This window comes from Oncorhynchus gorbuscha, unplaced genomic scaffold (assembly GCF_021184085.1).
Source record: "Oncorhynchus gorbuscha isolate QuinsamMale2020 ecotype Even-year unplaced genomic scaffold, OgorEven_v1.0 Un_scaffold_681, whole genome shotgun sequence".
Lineage (NCBI taxonomy): Eukaryota > Metazoa > Chordata > Actinopteri > Salmoniformes > Salmonidae > Oncorhynchus > Oncorhynchus gorbuscha.
In genome coordinates, this window is record NW_025745762.1 from 243,524 (window position 1) to 262,307 (window position 18,784).

The following is an 18,784-nucleotide window of genomic DNA, read 5'->3' on the forward strand; positions in this document are numbered from 1 at the left end:
GTACTAAACTAGGTAGCTGGCAGGCTATCGTAGACTAGCTAGCTAAAGTCACACAAGCGGTTGGTTAGTTAGCTAGCATGTCGGTTATTAAAAGTGGCAAAAGTCAAGTGATAAAACAAACGTTTTTATTGACGTTTATTGTCTGAACAAGTCGGATATTAATTTGCAACCACACGTTTAGCTAACTGGCCGTTAGTTGTCCATTTACTATGGTACCTAAATGCTACAGTAACTAGTTAACTTTGCAATAAGTTAGCTGGCTAACGTTATATTTTTAACTGGGCTAACTAACGTATCACTAGCCAACTAAACGATGGTGATATGACAAGGGCAAAGAAAGTTAAGATGAATATATTAATGAAATCCATGTATTTCACAGATTAAATGGCAAACGAACCACTATTTTGGGTTAGCTATTAGCTTGTCCGAAGATAACGCTAACTTGCTAGCAGCAAGCTAATTTGCCAAGCTCTGCAGATAATAGCTAGCCAAAAAACTGTTAGCCAGCTTCTAGCTATCTGATGGCCTACATTCTCATGTATTTTGTGAGTGCATTGTCCTCTTTGGAATGAATTGCAAATTGTTTTACCTTTGCGAACACATTTGGTAAATGATCGTTATTGTTATAAACTCATATCATGAGTACATATCAATCTTCTTCCCATTCTTCTGCTCAGATATTTACCCTAAAATAAAATAGAGGACGTAATGACGTAACGACGTAAGCACACGCCATGATCACATGACCTACATTGAGGTACAACATGTCTGCGTGGTAAACAGTACTGCAAATATGTCTATAGAATACAAGACTATCACATAATATTCTGCAATCAAGGTCAACACAGGTAAGAGAGAGACGTTGACAACTATCTGTAGCTCAGTTGGTAGAGCATGGCGCTTGTAACGCCAGGGTAGTGGGTTCGATCCCCGGGACCACCCATACGTAGAATGTATGCACACATGACTGTAAGTCGCTTTGGATAAAAGCGTCTGCTAAATGGCATATTATATATATATATATAAAATAAAAAATAAAATAAACTATCGGACATTGCCTGACGGTGACAACCGAAACTTTTCTACTGTTTCATGTTTTCAAAATTAAGATTTTGATCAATTCAAGGAGGTATTTTTGTCAGACACAGGGCAGCAATCTTTACTTGTTTTAGAGTGTTCTCTTCTCTCATTTGATTAACAATCTTTGTACTTTTTTCTTGTGCAAAACCAAGATGATGATGATGAAGAAGATGCAGACTGCTGCACGATTCAGGTCTCAGTTGTGGAGTCTGAAGATGCCTAGCCGCTGTCACAGAAGCTTTGCTGCCATCTCCAATTACAAAGCTGTCATTTTTGACATGTATGGAGTTCTCATTCCGTCACCTGTTAAATTGGCAACAGGTATGTTATATAGGCCACACAATGTGCCCCACAATGTGCCACACAATGTACCACACAAGCCTTGTATAACCCAACATCAGAAACAGGCCATTATGGTAGACCTACTTATTTCCATTCAACTCCTAGTGGAGGAAAGGGCCTCAATACATAGGGGCGGCAGGGAGCCTAGTGGTTAGAGTGGAGGGGCGGCAGGGAGCCTAGTGGTTAGAGTGGAGGGACGGCAGGGAGCCTAGTGGTTAGAGTGGTGCTTTTACACCTGCATTGTTTGCTGTTTGGGGTTTTAGGCTGGGTTTCTGTACAGCACTTTGAGATATCAGCTGATGTACGAAGGGCTATATAAATAAATTTGATTTGATTTGATTTAGAGTGGAGGGGCGGCAGGGAGCCTAGTGGTTAGAGTGGAGGGGCGGCAGGGAGCCTAGTGGTTAGAGTGGAGGGGCGGCAGGGAGCCTAGTGGTTAGAGTGGAGGGGCGGCAGGGAGCCTAGTGGTTAGAGTGGAGGGGCGGCAGGGAGCCTAGTGGTTAGAGTGGAGGGACGGCAGGGAGCCTAGTGGTTAGAGTGGTGCTTTTACACCTGCATTGTTTGCTGTTTGGGGTTTTAGGCTGGGTTTCTGTACAGCACTTTGAGATATCAGCTGATGTACGAAGGGCTATATAAATAAATTTGATTTGATTTGATTTAGAGTGGGAGGGGCGGCAGGGAGCCTAGTGGTTAGAGTGGAGGGGCGGCAGGGAGCCTAGTGGTTAGAGTGGAGGGGCGGCAGGGAGCCTAGTGGTTAGAGTGGAGGGGCGGCAGGGAGCCTAGTGGTTAGAGTGGAGGGGCGGCAGGGAGCCTAGTGGTTAGAGTGGAGGGGCGGCAGGGAGCCTAGTGGTTAGAGTGGAGGGGCGGCAGGGAGCCTAGTGGTTAGAGTGGAGGGGCGGCAGGGAGCCTAGTGGTTAGAGCGTTGGAATAGTGACCGAAAGGTTGCAAGATCGAATCCCTAAGCTGACATGGTGCACATCTGTCGTTCTGCCCCTGAACAAGGCAGTTAACCCACTGTTCCCCGGTAGGCCGTCATTTAAAATAAGAATTTGTTCTTAACTGACTTGCCTAGTTAAATAAAGGTTCAATCAAAATAAACATAAAGTCAATATAGTGCAACATAATATTCTCTGTCTCTTTTTCTCTCTAGTGTTTGAACAGCAGAACAGTGTTCCTCTGGGCACGCTGGGCAAGGCCATCAGGACAGGTGGGGAGGTGAATGCGTGGAAGAGGTTCATGCGTGGAGAGATTGGGGCTGAGGAGTTTGTGGAGGCCTTCGGCAGGCAGTGCAGTGAGATAGTGAGCTTATGTCTACTACATCACGACTAGCCATGTCTGTCTGTACGTACAGCCTGTACCCTATGGGCCCTGGTTAAAAGTAGTGCACTAAACTAGGGATTAGGGTGCCATTTGGGATTCAACCCACATCTTAATTCATTATCTCACTCTGCTGCTCCACCCTCAGGCAGGAAGTCCTGTTCCCATTGGCTCATTCTTGTCTAATCTGACCAGTGGGCCAATGACCAGGCCTCTACCCGTCATGATGGAGGCCATTTTGTGTGCTCGCTCCAGGGGCCTGAAGACTGCAGTCCTCAGCAACAACTTCCTCCAGCTGAACGGTGACCCCTTCCTGCCTCTGGACCACTCTCTCTTCGATGTGGTGATAAAGCATTTTATGTTTACATTGTTTGCGTCCCAAATGGCACCCTAATTCCCTATATAGTGGACTACTTTTGTTCAGAGCCCTATGGGATCCCTATAGGCCCTGGTTAAAAGTAGTACACTGCATAGGAATAGGGTGCCATTTGGGACGCAGGCATTATTTAGTAATGATAGTAAAAGTAACACAAATAGTAGCTGTGTAACAGTTAGTAGACAATTCTATGTCAAATTTCAGTGTTTGAGTGCAGAAATGGCATTATGATTACAATTTAGACTCCCTCTCTCTCTCTCTCTCTCCTCTCTCTCTCTCTCTCTCTCTCCCTCTCTCTCTCTCTCTCCCTCTCCCTCTCTCCCCCTCTCCTCTCCCTCTCTCCCTCCCTCACCCTCTCTCTCTCTCCCTCTCCCCCTCTCTCTCTCCCTCTCTCCCTCTCTCCCTCTCCCTCTCTCTCTCTCTCTCTCTCTCCCTCTCTCTCTCTCTCTCTCTCTCTCTCTCTCTCTCTCTCTCTCTCTCTCTCTCTCTCTCTCTCTCTCTCTCTCCATCCTGCCTCCCACCATCCCTCTTTCCCACCTTTCCCATCTCTGGTTGTAGATAGTTGAGTCGTGTAGGGAGGGCCTCAGTAAGCCAGACCCTAGGATCTACCACCTGTGCCTAAACAGACTGGGTGTCTCTGCCCATGAGGCTGTGTTTCTGGATGACCTGAATTTAAACGTTGAGGCAGCTGCCCAGTTAGGGATGCATGCTATCAAGGTGAGTGAGCTCTGCATTCTGAACTCCCCCATACCCATACCACTCTATCTTGGAGATGTTGTGGTGTACTGGGCAAGTGACTGCAACCTGAATGATCTCGCTGTTTCATTGAGCAGTGTTTCAAGTTCCTCCCCAAGCTTCGTAGTAGTCACCAAACACTGGGGAACATAACCCACAGACTCTGTGACCGAGCCACCGGTGAGTGATAGATGTTGTTCTTCAGGTAGGGGACATTGCAGTGTCAGTGAAGGAGCTGGAAGGGGTGCTGGGGATCCCCCTGTCAGGGTTTGTTCCTGGGCCTGGTTCTGCCCCGGGGGCCACAAAGCTCCCTATGGACCAACTCACACAGTACCTGAAGAAGGCTCTCCATCTGTCTGACAAAGGTACATCTATCCATTTCTTTCAAGAAAAAGAACAACTTGCACACTACTCTTGCCAGTATAACTGTAGTTAACAATATTACGTATCGGCCTCTTGGCCTTTGTCAGAGCTTCGTCAGAACATTTCAAAACTTCTGTCTAGAAATGGATAGAATTGATATTACCTCAGTGTTGTCAGTAGAAAGTCCCGTAGCCTCTAAAGGCACTGGGGGAAGGGAGGACCTAGATATGTATGTTGATCTATGATGTCTGTTTAGAAAGCTCACCTATATGATGGCTACGTCCCAAACAGCACCCTATTCCTAAAAAGGGCCCTTGTCAAAAGAAGTAGGAATAAGAATCCATTCGGGACACACCCAGTGTCTCTATTTACTGTTGATGCTGTCTGTCTCTATATCTGAAGCAGACTCTGTTGCTGTCCACCAACTCAACCCCAGTCAGTCAAACTCCTTATATCACTTGACCACTGGAGGGCGCCATCTCCTCCTGAGGAAAGAGCAGAAGACCTCCCGCGCCATGGAGACAGAGTTCAGGTTGGGCTCCTCCAATACACCACCTACCAAGCTGTGGGAATTAGAGGGGAGTGAGATGGAAGTGATCAGCATCTGGATTGGTCATCCGTCTCTTCTATCTAGATCACTGTGTCCCAAATGGCACCATGTTCCCTATATAGTGTACCCTATGGGCCCTGGTCAACAGCAGTGCACTATAGGGAATAGAATGTCATTTGTATCATTAACCTTTTAGTTCATTTCCAGTTGTATGAAGAAACGTTGTGTTGTTTCATCACTCTCTTCTCTGTACTCCACAGGTTGTTGAAATCTCTCAGTGGATCCGGCATCCCTGTTCCAGAGATCATTGATCTGTGTGAGGACCCAAGGTGAGAACGCACACTGCCTGACAGACACACACACAGAAACATACATACACTCATGCACGTTACATAGTTCTAGATTCGTTTTTTTTTATCCCCGTTTGTCTCTGTCTTCTTCCTGTATGTGGTTGTGTTGTCCAGTGTCCTGGGTGCTCCCTTCCTCTTGATGGAGGTCTGTCTAGGGAGGATGTTCAGTGACCCCTCCCTGCCAGGCCTGACCCCTGGGGACAGGAGAGCCTTGTACCAAGCCATGCAACACACACTTCACCAGATCCACTGTCTAGATCCTAGAGCAGTCGGCCTGGAGGACTACGGCGAGCCAGGTAATTCATTTATTTAGCAAAGATTTTTTTTGTGTCATTCTCTATCTCTCTCTTTCTGTCTCTCTCTCTTTCTTTCCTCTCTCTCTCCTCTCATTCTCTCTCTTTCCTCTCTTTCTTTCACTCTCTCCTCTCTCGTTCTCGCTTTCTTTCACTCTCTCTCTCTCTCTCTCTCTCTCTCTCTCTCTCTCTCTCTCTCTCTCTCTCTTTCCTTCTCTTTCTTTCACTCTCTCCTTCATCTTCTCTCTCTCTCCTTCTTTCTCCTCTGTAGTGGATTACATGGGGCTTCAGGTACAGTGGTGGACTCAGCAGTACAGGGACAGTGAGACTCCGCCCATCCCAGCCATGGAGAGACTCATACAGTGGCTTCCTCTGCACCTCCCCAAACAGCAGAGATCTACGCTGATCCATGGAAGCTTCAGGTATAACAAACACACAGCATGTACATATTTACATAATCAGCAGTAATATATGTATTTAAAAAGTCCTGATTTAGGTGTGCATCCCACATGGCACCCTATATAGTGTACTAATCCCATTGATCTGGTCAAAAGTAGTGCACTATGAAGGGAAAACAGCCGTGGTGAAATGAATCCAACCCAAAACCCCCTCTGGTCCGTAGCCTGGAGAACCTTGTGTTCCACCCAGAGAAGCCAGAGGTGGTTGCGGTGATGGACTGGGGCCATTCCAGACTGGGTGACCCTCTAACAGACCTGACCTTCAGCTGTATGGCTCACTGCCTGCCCCAGGACAACCCTCTACTGACAGGTACCATTATACCACCTAACCGTACTACTGCACCCTACCAGGCCCACGGATATAAAACTCAAATGGCACCCTATTCCCATGCGCCTTGGTCAAAAGTAGTGCAGTATATAGGGTGCCATTTGGGATATAACCTAGAAGTAGTATGCATTTACACTGAACCAAAATATAAACACAACAAAAGTGTTGGTCCCATGTTTCATGAGCTGAAATAAAAGATCCCAGAAATGTTCCATACGCACAAAAAACGTATTTCTCTCAAATTTTGTGCACAACTTTGTTTACATTTCTGTTAGTGAGCATTTCACCTTTGCCAAGATAATCCATCCACCTGACAGGTGTGGCATATCAAGAAGCTGATTAAACAGCATGATCATTACACAGGTGCACCTTGTGCTGGGGGACAATAAAAGGCCACTCTAAAATGTGCATGTGGTTATATTATGTCAAAATAATGGTGCAACGCTAATAGATCTAATATTATTTTATAACAAATGTGTTTTCTCCCGCGTTGGATACGGTCGCTGTCTGCAGTTCTGAAACTTAATCTTCAGTGCACCATAGAATTGGCACCTTTCCCTATGTTGCTATGTGCATAGTAGCAAAATTAACCATCATATTGGGATTGAGAAAAATTCCTTAAACCATATTCAGATGGGATTAGTTTTACTGGGGGTGGTCAGGTAATGTAATTATGTGCAATTCCAGCCAGAATACCCTGCTGTTTTTTGGTCCTCTGATAATACCAGTTCCTTGCGAATCGACATCCCTGTGTTTTTGAGAGAAATGTCTGAGTTTGACAAGAAAACAATAACTGATTTGATAGATTGAACATAGCCTATATACACTACGTGGCCAAAAGTATGTGGACACCTGCTTGTCGAACATTCATTCCAAAATCATGGCCATTAACATTTACATTTAAGTCATTTAGCAGACGCTCTTATCCAGAGCGACTTACAAATTGGTGCATTCACCTTATGACATCCAATTTAACAGCCACTTTACAATAGTGCATCTAAATCTTTTAAGGGGGGGGGTGAGAAGGATTACTTTATCCTATCCTAGGTATTCCTTAAAGAGGTGGGGTTTCAGGGGTCTCCGGAAGGTGGTGATTGACTCCGCTGTCCTGGCGTCGTGAGGGAGTTTGTTCCACCATTGGGGGGGCCAGAGCAGCGAACAGTTTTGACTGGGCTGAGCGGGAACTGTACTTCCTCAGTGGTAGTACATTAACATGGAGTTGGTCCACCCGTTGCTGCTAAAACTGCCTCAATTGTTCTGGGAAGGCTTTCCACTAGATGTTGGAACATTGCTGCGGGGACTCCATTCGGCCACAAGAGCATTAGTGTGGTCGGGCGATTAGGCCTGGCTCGCAGTTGGCGTTCCAGTTCATCCCAAAGGTGTTCGATGGGGTTGAGGTCAGGGCTCTGTGCAGGCCAGTCAAGTTCTTCAACACCGATCTCGACAAACCATTTCTATATGGACCTTGTTTTGTGCACAGGGGTATTGTCATGCTGAAACAGGAAAGAGCCTTCCCCAAACTGTTGCCACAAAGTTGGAAGCACAGAATCATCTAGAATGTAATTGAATGCTGTAGCGTTAAGATTTCCCTTTACTGGAACTTGGGGCCCAAACCATGAAAAACAATCATTATTCCTCCTCCACCAATCTTTACAGTTGGCACTATGCATTGGGGCATGTAGCGTTCTCCTGGCATCCGCCAAACCCAGATGGTGCAACGTTATTCATCACTCCAGAGAACGCGTTTCCACTGCTCCAGAGTCCAATGGCAGCGAGCTTTATACCACTTCAACCGACACTTGGCATTGCGCATGGTGATCTTAGGCTTATGTGTGGCTGCTCGGCCATGGAAACTAATTTCATGAAGCTCCCGACGAACAGTTCTTGTGCTGACGTTACTACCGAGTTCCAAACTGCCTCTGGAAGCGAGTGTTGCAACCGAGGACAGACAATTGTTACGCGCTTCAACACTCGGTGGTCCCGTTCTGTGAGCTTGTGTGGCCTACCACATCGCGGCTGAGCCGTTGTTGATCCTATACATTTCTACTTGACAGCACTTACAGTTGACCAGAGCAGCTCTAGCAGGGCAGAAATGTACTTGAACTGACTTGTTGGAAAGGTGCATGCGACTGTTTTTAGTCTGCTGTAATAAAGGCTTTATGTATTAATTTTTTTGCATTAGAACAGACTCTGGTACACTTATTTGGTGTTGTTCACTGTTCCAAATGGTCAGAGAAAATAATAATATTATTGTAATCTAACAACACCTGTTTGGCACATAATACTCACGCAACGCTTGCTCCTATACATTCCGTTTTCAAGATCTCCAGTAGTCTCCACAACCAAGTCAAATGTCTTCCACAGATCTGACTTCCCCTTTCCCTCCTGAACAACCAGTAAACATTCACCCGTTTCGAGTTTCTTTCTTCACGTCCTCCACATCCATTTTGCAGTCGACATAACTGTGTTCGGAGTTTGTTATAACCAATTTATTAATGTGATTATGATGGGCTATAGGTCAGACCCTATTGGTCACATGCATGCGATGCTTACTGTTGGGGAATAATCATAATTAGTTGGTAACATAGGTAAGATGTTTTATATTCATCATATGTTTGTAAGTTAATTGTTGCATGTTGCGTTTGATATTTTTGTTCAGTATAGTTATGATTCAATAGATCAACACAGTGATGGTTTCATTGTGTTTCCTACAGGTATATCTGACAGGGGCCTAGTCCAGCTGGGTATCCCCACTGTGGAGGAGGTGATGGGGCAGTACTGCAGCTCTATGGGTCTGGAGGAGGGAGTCCCAGACTGGAACTTCTACATGGCCTTCCACCTCTTCTGCCTGGCAGCCAGCCACCAGGGAGAGAGCAAGAGTACCATTGCAGGTACCAGAACATAGACCAGAGTTTAGGATTGTGTCTCAGGCAATATCTTTAAGGAGAATGAATAAAGCTTCGTAAAGGTACATAGTTTGGATTTTATGCTCAGCTATTACTTGGTCCTCTGTAGCTGTTGGAAGAGCATCACTCTTGCAACACCAGGATAGTGGGTTCGATTCCCGGGACCACTCATACATAAAATAATCTATGCATGCATGACTAATTTGCTTTGGATAAAAGTGTCTGCTAAATGGCATATATTACTATTACTTAGCTGGCCTAACAGTCTGTCCAGATTATATTATTACTTAGCTGGCCTAACAATCTGTCCAGATTATAGTATTACAGATTATAGTATTACTTAGCTGGCCTAACAGTATGTCCAGATTATATTATTACTTAGCTGGCCTAACAGTCTGTCCAGATTATATTATTACTTAGCTGGCCTAACAGTCTGTCCAGATTATATTATTACTTAGCTGGCCTAACAGTATGTCCAGATTATAGTATTACTTAGCTGGCCTAACAGTCTGTCCAGATGTTAACTTTACTGTTTTATGAACAATATGTAGTTGTAGTCTTAACTATCCCTCTTTTACAGGAAAAACCGGCTCCGGGAGGTTAGCTGAGCAGGTGGCTGACCTGGCCTGGGACTTTGCCACCAAAGAGGGCTTCCGTATCTTCAACGCCATGCCCAGGTCGCCTCATGCAGGCACCTCCCCTTTAAAGGGGCAAGTAGCAGAGTGACTGCTTTGTTGTTTTTCAAATCCTGGATTACTCCCTTTAAAACCTGATTTCAGTAGCTGAAGTGATTGGCGGCATAGAGGAAGGTGTATGTTCTTTGTTGCAGTTTAAGTACACATTACATCACTACATTTATACCCAGGATATTGTTTTTCAACGGGAAAACTGGAGTGGGACTGTACGGGGTGTCTTAGAGAGGATGACTGCCCACCCAACCCAGACTTCCAGAGCTCAGCTGTTCATCCACTACTCCCTCCAGGAGCCAGGAAACGGCATCCTTCCCTGGGCAGGGTCGCCCCTGGCCGTAGATGGACTAAAACTGATAGGGAATTGCTGTGCCTCAGAATATTTTGCACTTGTTTTTCTCTTCCCTGCTTTTTTCTACTTAATAACAACTGTTTCCAAGAAGGCTTTTCTTGCAATAACTGTGGTTGGGTTTTTTTCCTACAAAACGTAATCTCTGGACGAGAGTGTCCGCTACATGAATAAAATGTAAATGTTTGCTCAGGTCTATTACTTTGATTCAGTTTAAATTAGTTCAAACTTTATGGAGCCTGTGGAAGCTATGGTCAGCAATGCTTGTCAGTCCTGGGCTTTACTCAACCAATACCTCTAATTAAATAACCCACACAAAGTATCTAGTCAGAGATGTCGGTATATGACATGTCATTACATTATTGTATGACACAACCACAGTCTGTTATAACTTTGTATATTCTGTCAAAATAAAGTGTATCACTATTATTTTCTACATGACTGACCAAACAGCTGTGATGTCCAATGTGGATATACATGATTTTATCAAAAGGAAATATTCCTCTAGAATTCATGATACTGTATCATATCATCCAACATTGGGTTTGGAGTGCAAAGACAAAACTATAGTTGTGAAAATATCCCTGACATTCAATGACAATTCCATTGGCATGTACTGTGTTTCACTAGTTGTCAAGAGTCATAAAATGATGTACAAACGAATTCACCATTTAGTGAAAAAAGAAAACATTTGTGCAGTCAAGAAGACTGTTACTATATACTCAATGTCAACCCTATCAAGGTCACTTGGGGTCATTCTTAACTCCCAGTATTGAGTCCTCAGCCCGTTTATGCGTCTCCATGGTAACCTGCAGCTGCCAATATCTGAGGTAGAGCCACATCAAGCTACCATTCTTCCTCTTGTCCATTCTCTTCACGTTGAGGAGGCGATTGTTGCCTTTGGCACAGTAGCGGTCGTTCTTAAAGATATCCTTCAGGTCTCCCTCCAGATCTGTATCCGTTCCCAACGGTTCCTTCACCACCTTGAGGAGCAGGTTCTTCTCCATCTCCAGCCTATGTTCCCTGGGGAGGAGCAGGTTGCAGTAGGCCCCCTGTCTCTCCACAAGGTCCTCCTCCAGATTCTTCAGCATGGCTGAGGCCCTCTGGTGCCAGTCGCTCTCTCTGGCCAGAGCATGTTGGAGGACGGCCCCAGCGGCGCCGGATTCTAAAAGCTTCATCTTCTTTTGCTCCAGAGCCTGGCGATTTGAAAATGAAATGTTTAGTAAACACAAGATGATACAAATCTCAACTGTTGCTTCAGGGTTTAGTCTATTGGTTAGTTACACAGCACTGTGGTTAGAGCGATGGGCCAGTAACCGAAAGGTTGCTGGATTGATTCACTGAGCTGACAAGGTCTAAATCTGTTGCTCTGCCCCTGAACAAGGCAGTTAACCCTGAAGACGTGGATGTTTATGGCAGCCCCCTGCACCTTTCTGATTCAGAGGGTTAAATGCTGAAGACACATTTCAGTTGAAGGCATTCAGTTGTACAACTGACTAGGTATCCCCCTTTCCCCTTTCAGTACACATATATTGGTATACCAGTGTCTGCATGGGTTTGAATCTGACCCATCTTCCTTCTGGAACACATCCTATACCTTTCCTGTCTCTCTTTCACTGTCCCTGTCTGTTCAATTTAAACATCAACAAATAACCTCAGCTTATAACAACTCCATCTTTTAAAAGCAACATTCCCCTCACACCTTCAAGGCCCTTACCAGGCTCCACTAGGAGTTAAAACTAAGTTAAAGATGCATTCTCAAACATTTTGATAATTTCAGCCTGTAGTTTTGAAAGTGTTGCTCATGAGCCAAAAGTGGTCCCTGTTTTTTGTGTACTACTTAATTTAATTGTGTACTACATCATCCAGTTGTGTACTACATCATCCATTTCTTGCGACATGCTATGAATTTTGCCATTTGTATGATATCATACGAATTTAGAAATATGTGTGATATGTAACAAATCCAATTTGTGCTTTAAGTTACATGTTAAGTTACACATTTGCTGTGCTTAAGATCCCGGGGTGCATCTTTAAGTCAAGTCCTCCCACCTCTCGTTCCACCTGTAGCTGTTTGCGTTCCTCCATGACCTGCTGGCTCTGTGAGATGAGGGCCTGGCGGTACCCCTGAACCCTCTGCCTCTCCTTCTCCAGCTCCAGCTCTAAGATGGCCGCTGCCCGCCGGTTCTCCGTCAGGGTGTCTCTGTACTTCATCTCAAGGTTGGAGGTCACGGCAGACATGTCCTGGTCGTACCGGGCCTTGACCTTTATGATCTCTGTCTGAGACTCTCTGGTCCAGATCCAGCCTGAGGATGGGAGGTTGTTTGGTTATTATAGGGCGTAGTCCTGACTAGGGCTTAAACCCAGGACCTTGTGGCTGTTGACCAAACACCTTCTTATATAATAACCCACCAACCTCCCCTCCTCAGAGGTTCAACAGTCCCATGTTCAAGCCCCGGTTGGAACTACCCCATCAAAACTACCCAATCACTTTCCTGCAATATTATATGTAGTGATTGTAATAATACTGTTATAATGTTGTAATGACAACCTATTTGGTGTAGGGAAATGCAGTGAAGTCACCACAAAAGAGTATAAGGCTTGTCAGTGTCTGTCAAAGTAAGTACAAGATTGGCCTACAACTTTTGTCTTCAGTTGTATATACGCCACCCGTCATGTATAGTGAATATCCTGTCCTTGTGTAACAGCACTTACGAAAGGCAGCCAGCCCCAGCATTGGCGCGAGGAGGGCATAATTCCATTTGTTCCCGTCAGCAGCAGCACCTTCTCGTGGGTCTGGCCCCATGTTCCATCTAGGGGGGTCATTCAAGTTGTTCATGGAGGTGCCCTATTCCAGGGGAGAGTCGCATGTTTATACACGTACCTGTCACCACCACATACATTGTTTTATCTAGCTAGCTGACTAGCTGTTGTTACATACAACCAACCTGACCATAAGGCATTACCTTGACCTAAAATGAGGAATAGTAATAACGTTAATTTGATTTAAATAAATAGCTAGGCAAGTCAACTAGAAAATATTAGCAGTGGAAACGGTTGGTCTTATCTGATATCAAACTCCCTAAACCACAACATTGGCATGCATCCCACATGACGACTGGCACAGCAATGTGGCTAATGGCAGTCTCTCTTTGTTGTCATTGTAACACTTTTAAAAATGTCCATTCTTTGGCCTGAACATGAATAGCTAATTACCACCAACAAAACAAGTGCGGTTTGCCAGCACAGTTGCCACAGCTAACACAACAACACAGCTTTACATGGTGGTTAGCTTGCAGGCTAAACTTATCAACAGCTTACTGAGTTATTGCATTAGTGCACGGCTATTTCAGTCCCAAATAACACATTGCAAAGAAGTACAGTAGATTATTGTTTTATAAATTGAGCAGACGCTCACCTTGACAAAATGTGTCTAGGTCAAATAGCTATACATTTGTCCCTATGCGGATGGGAAAGAGCGATTATACGTTTTTACGCAAGACAATTACAAAGAGACCACTTGTGTTGTACGAGGGTGTTACAGTCGAATATATAGTCTCTATGTCATTACAATATATGTGTAAAGAGAAATTGTTTATTTAAAACTCAACATTTTATCAGTCTTAATTCATTTATTTTATCTAATGTGTGCTGAAATGGATTTAGAACTTGAAGCGTTGTCAAAAGCCTCCCCCCTTGCTTTCAAGACGTTTGAAATGGTTTCTTCCAGTGGGCGGGGCCCCAGGAAGGAATTGATTTTCCCCCAATCAGTATAGATCTGTTCGTTCCTAGACAGTTACTTTGTAGCTGTTAGCAGGAAACCTGTGAATAATAAGGATGGCAAGTGTATCCAGAGTCCTGACCAAGAGGATTTTATCAACTAAAGCCGTGAGTTTAATAATTGTTGGATAATGCATTTGTGTAGTCTGTGAAAAGTCAGTTGTGTAACTGCGAGGGGGAGGGAATGCTTCTCTTACAGCTTTCGTAACCAGCAGCAGACACAGCCTTTCATAACAGTCCTCCAGACCCGCCCCTTCGTTACATAACGTTAGCTGTCTGAGAGTCACTTATTGAATATGTTAAAATGTCAAAATTAATATAATGTACTTGCTAAATGACCTATTCATAATGACAGGGATTTTCTTTGGGGGTTTAGAGTGTTTTTCCACCTTGATATGATTGAATATGTTGCTGGTCCAGTGTGAAATTATGATGCTTTTTGTTTTCTATGTATTTGAGAGTTAATTATATGTCTATGATCTCTACCTATTGATTTATCATGATATCCCCATAATTATAGCTCCCTGCAGCCGCCCGATGTAGCTCCAGGAACAGCCACTTCTCCGTCTATGGGAAGAAGGACAACGCCAAAGTGTCAGATGGTGTGAGTTTTACACAAGCAGAACACCCACTGTTTCTTCTTCCTTTTAATGCAAGACACATTTTTAAATAAAGAGACATTCTGGTTATGAAGTCATTTGTATTTACATATTGTATTTACATATTGTATTTACATATTGTATTTACATATTGTATTTACATATTGTATTTACATATTGTATTTTAGGGTTAGGGTTAGGAGGGTATCTCTCCAGGAACAGGGTTGGAGTGAAAACCTACAGGAGGGTATCGCTCCAGAAACAGGGTTGTACTGAAAACCTACAGGAGGGTATCGCTCCAGGAACAGGGTTGTACTGAAAACCTACAGGAGGGTATCGCTCCAGGAACAGGGTTGTACTGAAAACCTACAGGAGGGTATCTCTCCAGGAACAGGGTTGTACTGAAAACCTACAGGAGGGTATCTCTCCAGGAACAGGGTTGGAGTTAAAACCTACAGTAGGGTTGGACAGGGAACAGGGTTGGACAGGGAACAGGGTTGGACAGGGAACAGGGTTGGAGTTAAAACCTACAGGAGGGTTGGACAGGGAACAGGGTTGGACAGGGAACAGGGTTGGACAGGGAACAGGGTTGGACAGGGAACAGGGTTGGACAGGGAACAGGGTTGGACAGGGAACAGGGTTGGACAGTCCTGACATAGATGTTTCATTTGTCATGTCTGAGCTCTTTAAAACCAATCTTCTTCTCTTTTTGTCTCCGTCTCCAGACGATGCAGACCCATGCAGCAGTGTTCCGTACCGGCGACGTTCTGAAGGAGGGATGTGACAAGATGGACGCCATCTACCAGACCATGGAGGACATCAAGACATTCGACCGGGGTCAGTAGTTTACCTCAAATTAATATTCAGAGTTGATCTCACTTAGATGTGTTGACTTTATGTTGTTATCGTATCTCTTGATTCAGTCGTTTTCAGTGAGAATTAGTACAGATTTACCCAGAGCTGCAGGAAGTAGAGGTCCTGAGGCTGCTGCAGCACTTCCTGAAAAATCAGAACAAGAAGAAAACATGTAAAAAATATATTGTTCACAAAAGTAGTGCTCTGGGCCTTTACTAGTCCTGTATTTGCAGACCGATATAAAAAAATCAGCACCCCCTGTCTCCACAATAATCTCAACAGCTCCACCCCAAAGCTACTGTACTTCCTGCAGCTCTGGTTTTACCAGACCTAGATTAAAACACTTCTCCTGGACTCAGGGTTTTACCAGACCTAGATTAAAACACTTCTCCTGGACTCAGGGTTTTACCAGACCTAGATTAAAACACTTCTCCTGGACTCAGGGTTTTACCAGACCTAGATTAAAACACTTCTCCTGGACTCAGGGTTTTACCAGACCTAGATTAAAACACTTCTCCTGGACTCAGGGTTTTACCAGACCTAGATTAAAACACTTCTCCTGGACTCAGGGTTTTACCAGACCTAGATTAAAACACTTCTCCTGGACTCAGGGTTTTACCAGACCTAGATTAAAACACTTCTCCTGGACTCAGGGTTTTACCAGACCTAGATTAAAACACTTCTCCTGGACTCAGGGTTTTACCAGACCTAGATTAAAACACTTCTCCTGGACTCAGGGTTTTACCAGACCTAGATTAAAACACTTCTCCTGGACTCAGGGTTTTACCAGACCTAGATTAAAACACTTCTCCTGGACTCAGGGTTTTACCAGACCTAGATTAAAACACTTCTCCTTGACTCAGGGTTTTACCAGACCTAGATTAAAACACTTCTCCAGGACTCAGGGTTTTACCAGACCTAGATTAAAACACTTCTCCTGGACTCAGGGTTTTACCAGACCTAGATTAAAACACTTCTCCTTGACTCAGGGTTTTACCAGACCTAGATTAAAACACTTCTCCTTGACTCAGGGTTTTACCAGACCTAGATTAAAACACTTCTCCTGGACTCAGGGTTTTACCAGACCTAGATTAAAACACTTCTCCTGGACTCAGGGTCGTCAGGTCACAGGATTGGTGTTGGTTGTTCTAACTAATGTTTCCCTCCCGTTCGGTCAGGTATGGTGTGGAACACTGACCTGGTCGAGTCTCTATACTGCAGAACCTGATGCTGAACGCGGTCCAGACTATCCACTCTGCCGAGGCCCGCAAGGAGACCAGGGGAGCACATGCCCGGGAGGACTACAAGGTGAGAGGAGGATGGATTCTCACCTGGTTAAATAAGATGAGGAGAGCACTCCCCAACCAGCCACTCAAATGAAGTGATCTACAACTCAGGGCCTCAACGCTGCACCACACATCTCCTAATTGTAGCGATACAAGGATTGATTGGCTGGTTGATTTATAGATGAATTGGTTTATTTATTTGTTGAATGTCCGGTTGATTGATTGGTTGATTGGTTAATTGATAGGCAGTGGACTTAAATGTGTGTGTGTTCCAGGACCGTATAGATGAGCTGGACTACGCCAGGCCTCTGGCAGGACAGGAGAGGAAGCCTTTGGAACAGCATTGGAGAAAACACACCATGTCCACTGTGGATCCTCAGACTGGCGAGGTAAAACAACTACCGCGACTCCTGTCTGTGTGTCTGATGGAAACGCATAGGGACAATCTTCCCTGAACACAATCAAGCCTGTCTGGACTAAAAAACATGCTCTTGGTTGAACATACTGTTTAGTCCAGAAATAGGTTTTTGGAGAAATGCAAATGAGGGCCTTTGGACTGATCTATTATTAGGAGACTGATCTATTATTAGGAGACTGATCTGGTATTAGGAGACGGATCTGGTATTAGGAGACTAATCTGTTATTAGGAGACTGATCTGGTATTAGGAGACTGATCTGGTATTAGAAGACTGGTCTGGTATTAGGAGACTGGTCTGGTATTAGGAGACTGATCTGGTATTAGGAGACTGATCTATTATTAGGAGACTGATCTGGTATTAGGAGACGGATCTGGTATTAGGAGACTAATCTGTTATTAGGAGACTGATCTGGTATTAGGAGACTGATCTGGTATTAGAAGACTGGTCTGGTATTAGGAGACTGGTCTGGTATTAGGAGACTGATCTGGTATTAGGAGACTGATCTATTATTAGGAGACTGATCTGTTATTAGGAGACGGATCTGCTATTAGGAGACTGATCTATTATTAGGAGACGGATCTGCTATTAGGAGACGGATCTGGTATTAGGAGACTGATCTGTTATTAGGAGACGGATCTGGTATTAGGAGACTAATCTGTTATTAGGAGACTGATCTGGTATTAGGAGACTGATCTGGTATTAGAAGACTGGTCTGGTATTAGGAGACTGGTCTGGTATTAGGAGACTGATCTGGTATTAGGAGACTGATCTATTATTAGGAGACTGATCTGTTATTAGGAGACGGATCTGCTATTAGGAGACTGATCTATTATTAGGAGACGGATCTGCTATTAGGAGACTGATCTGGTATTAGGAGACTGATCTGTTATTAGGAGACGGATCTGTTATTAGGAGACGGATCTGTTATTAGGAGACGGATCTGGTATTAGGAGACTGATCTGTTATTAGGAGACTGATCTGGTATTAGGAGACGGATCTGTTATTCGGAGACTGATCTGGTATTAGGAGGCGGATCTGTTATTAGGAGACTGATCTGTTATTAGGAGACTGATCTCTCTGTCATGTTCCAGGTAACTCTGGAGTACCGACCAGTGATTGACACCTCTCTGGACCAGGGGGAATGTTCAGCCGTCCCTCCAACCATCCGCTCCTATTGAGACCATCTCAACAGGAACACTTATTTATTATTGTCAGTCTGTAGGCTTCCAGCAAAACCCACCTATGATCCACTTCACTGTGTGACCTTCACTCTGTGTGAGGGAGCACTGTAGATAGGGAATTACTGCTGTCTCACATGCAGTCTGACTTTCAACCCAGATATTGTAGGCAACACTGCAAGCAAAGGAATTGTTAAGGTAATATGATTGAAGTTTGTAAATCTAGAACTGTTTTCTAATTGTCTGTTGTCATATGAAGTTGTAGAGTAGTTTCATTTACATTACATTACATTTAAGTCATTTAGCAGACGCTCTTATCCAGAGCGACTTACAAATTGGTGCATTCACCTTATGACATCCAGTGGAACAGCCACTTTACAATAGTGCATCTAAATCTTTTAAGGGGGGGGTGAGAAGGATTACTTATCCTATCCTAGGTATTCCTTAAAGAGGTGGGGTTTCAGGTGTCTCCGGAAGGTGGTGATTGACTCCGCTGTCCTGGCGTCGTGAGGGAGTTTGTTCCACCATTGG

General features: G+C 44.4%; 4 protein-coding genes across 7 annotated transcripts in view; 2 read left to right on the forward strand and 2 right to left on the reverse strand.

The window, feature by feature from the left end:
* The window catches only part of phf20l1 (PHD finger protein 20 like 1), a 31,882-nt gene extending 31,137 nt beyond the window's left edge, over positions 1-745 (reverse strand). The window contains exon 1 of the mRNA XM_046335211.1: positions 590-745. The gene's annotated coding sequence lies outside the window, so the exon portion shown is untranslated. The remainder of the gene's footprint in view (positions 1-589) is intronic.
* On the forward strand, positions 710-10,586 carry LOC124019793 (acyl-CoA dehydrogenase family member 10-like). Of its 4 annotated transcripts, none has more exons than XM_046335219.1 (13): positions 710-848; positions 1,233-1,401; positions 2,573-2,721; positions 2,888-3,082; positions 3,674-3,832; positions 4,056-4,215; positions 4,616-4,745; positions 5,024-5,092; positions 5,228-5,409; positions 5,678-5,828; positions 6,029-6,174; positions 8,907-9,083; positions 9,679-10,586. In XM_046335219.1, the coding sequence occupies exons 2-13, from the start codon at positions 1,233-1,235 to the stop codon at positions 9,822-9,824; spliced, it is 1,833 nt and encodes a 610-aa protein (XP_046191175.1). In that variant the 5' UTR covers positions 710-848; the 3' UTR covers positions 9,825-10,586. The 4 variants fall into 4 exon arrangements, with proteins under 4 accessions (XP_046191175.1, XP_046191177.1, XP_046191179.1 ...); XM_046335221.1 differs by having other exon boundaries at positions 4,619-4,745; XM_046335223.1 differs by lacking the exon at positions 2,888-3,082.
* Positions 10,520-13,653, reverse strand: ccdc127a (coiled-coil domain containing 127a). The gene is made up of 4 exons (XM_046335224.1): positions 13,555-13,653; positions 12,852-12,984; positions 12,189-12,442; positions 10,520-11,332 (listed from the first exon to the last, which is right to left on the reverse strand). The coding sequence occupies exons 2-4, from the start codon at positions 12,973-12,975 to the stop codon at positions 10,880-10,882; spliced, it is 831 nt and encodes a 276-aa protein (XP_046191180.1). The 5' UTR covers positions 12,976-12,984; positions 13,555-13,653; the 3' UTR covers positions 10,520-10,879.
* Positions 13,654-13,886: 233 nt separating this feature from the next.
* On the forward strand, positions 13,887-18,645 carry LOC124019789 (succinate dehydrogenase [ubiquinone] flavoprotein subunit, mitochondrial-like). The gene is made up of 6 exons (XM_046335215.1): positions 13,887-14,024; positions 14,437-14,520; positions 15,241-15,352; positions 16,549-16,678; positions 16,932-17,045; positions 18,167-18,645. Exons 1-4 carry the CDS (start codon positions 13,974-13,976, stop codon positions 16,596-16,598), a joined length of 297 nt encoding a protein of 98 aa, XP_046191171.1. The 5' UTR covers positions 13,887-13,973; the 3' UTR covers positions 16,599-16,678; positions 16,932-17,045; positions 18,167-18,645.
* The last annotated feature ends 139 nt before the right edge of the window (positions 18,646-18,784 follow it).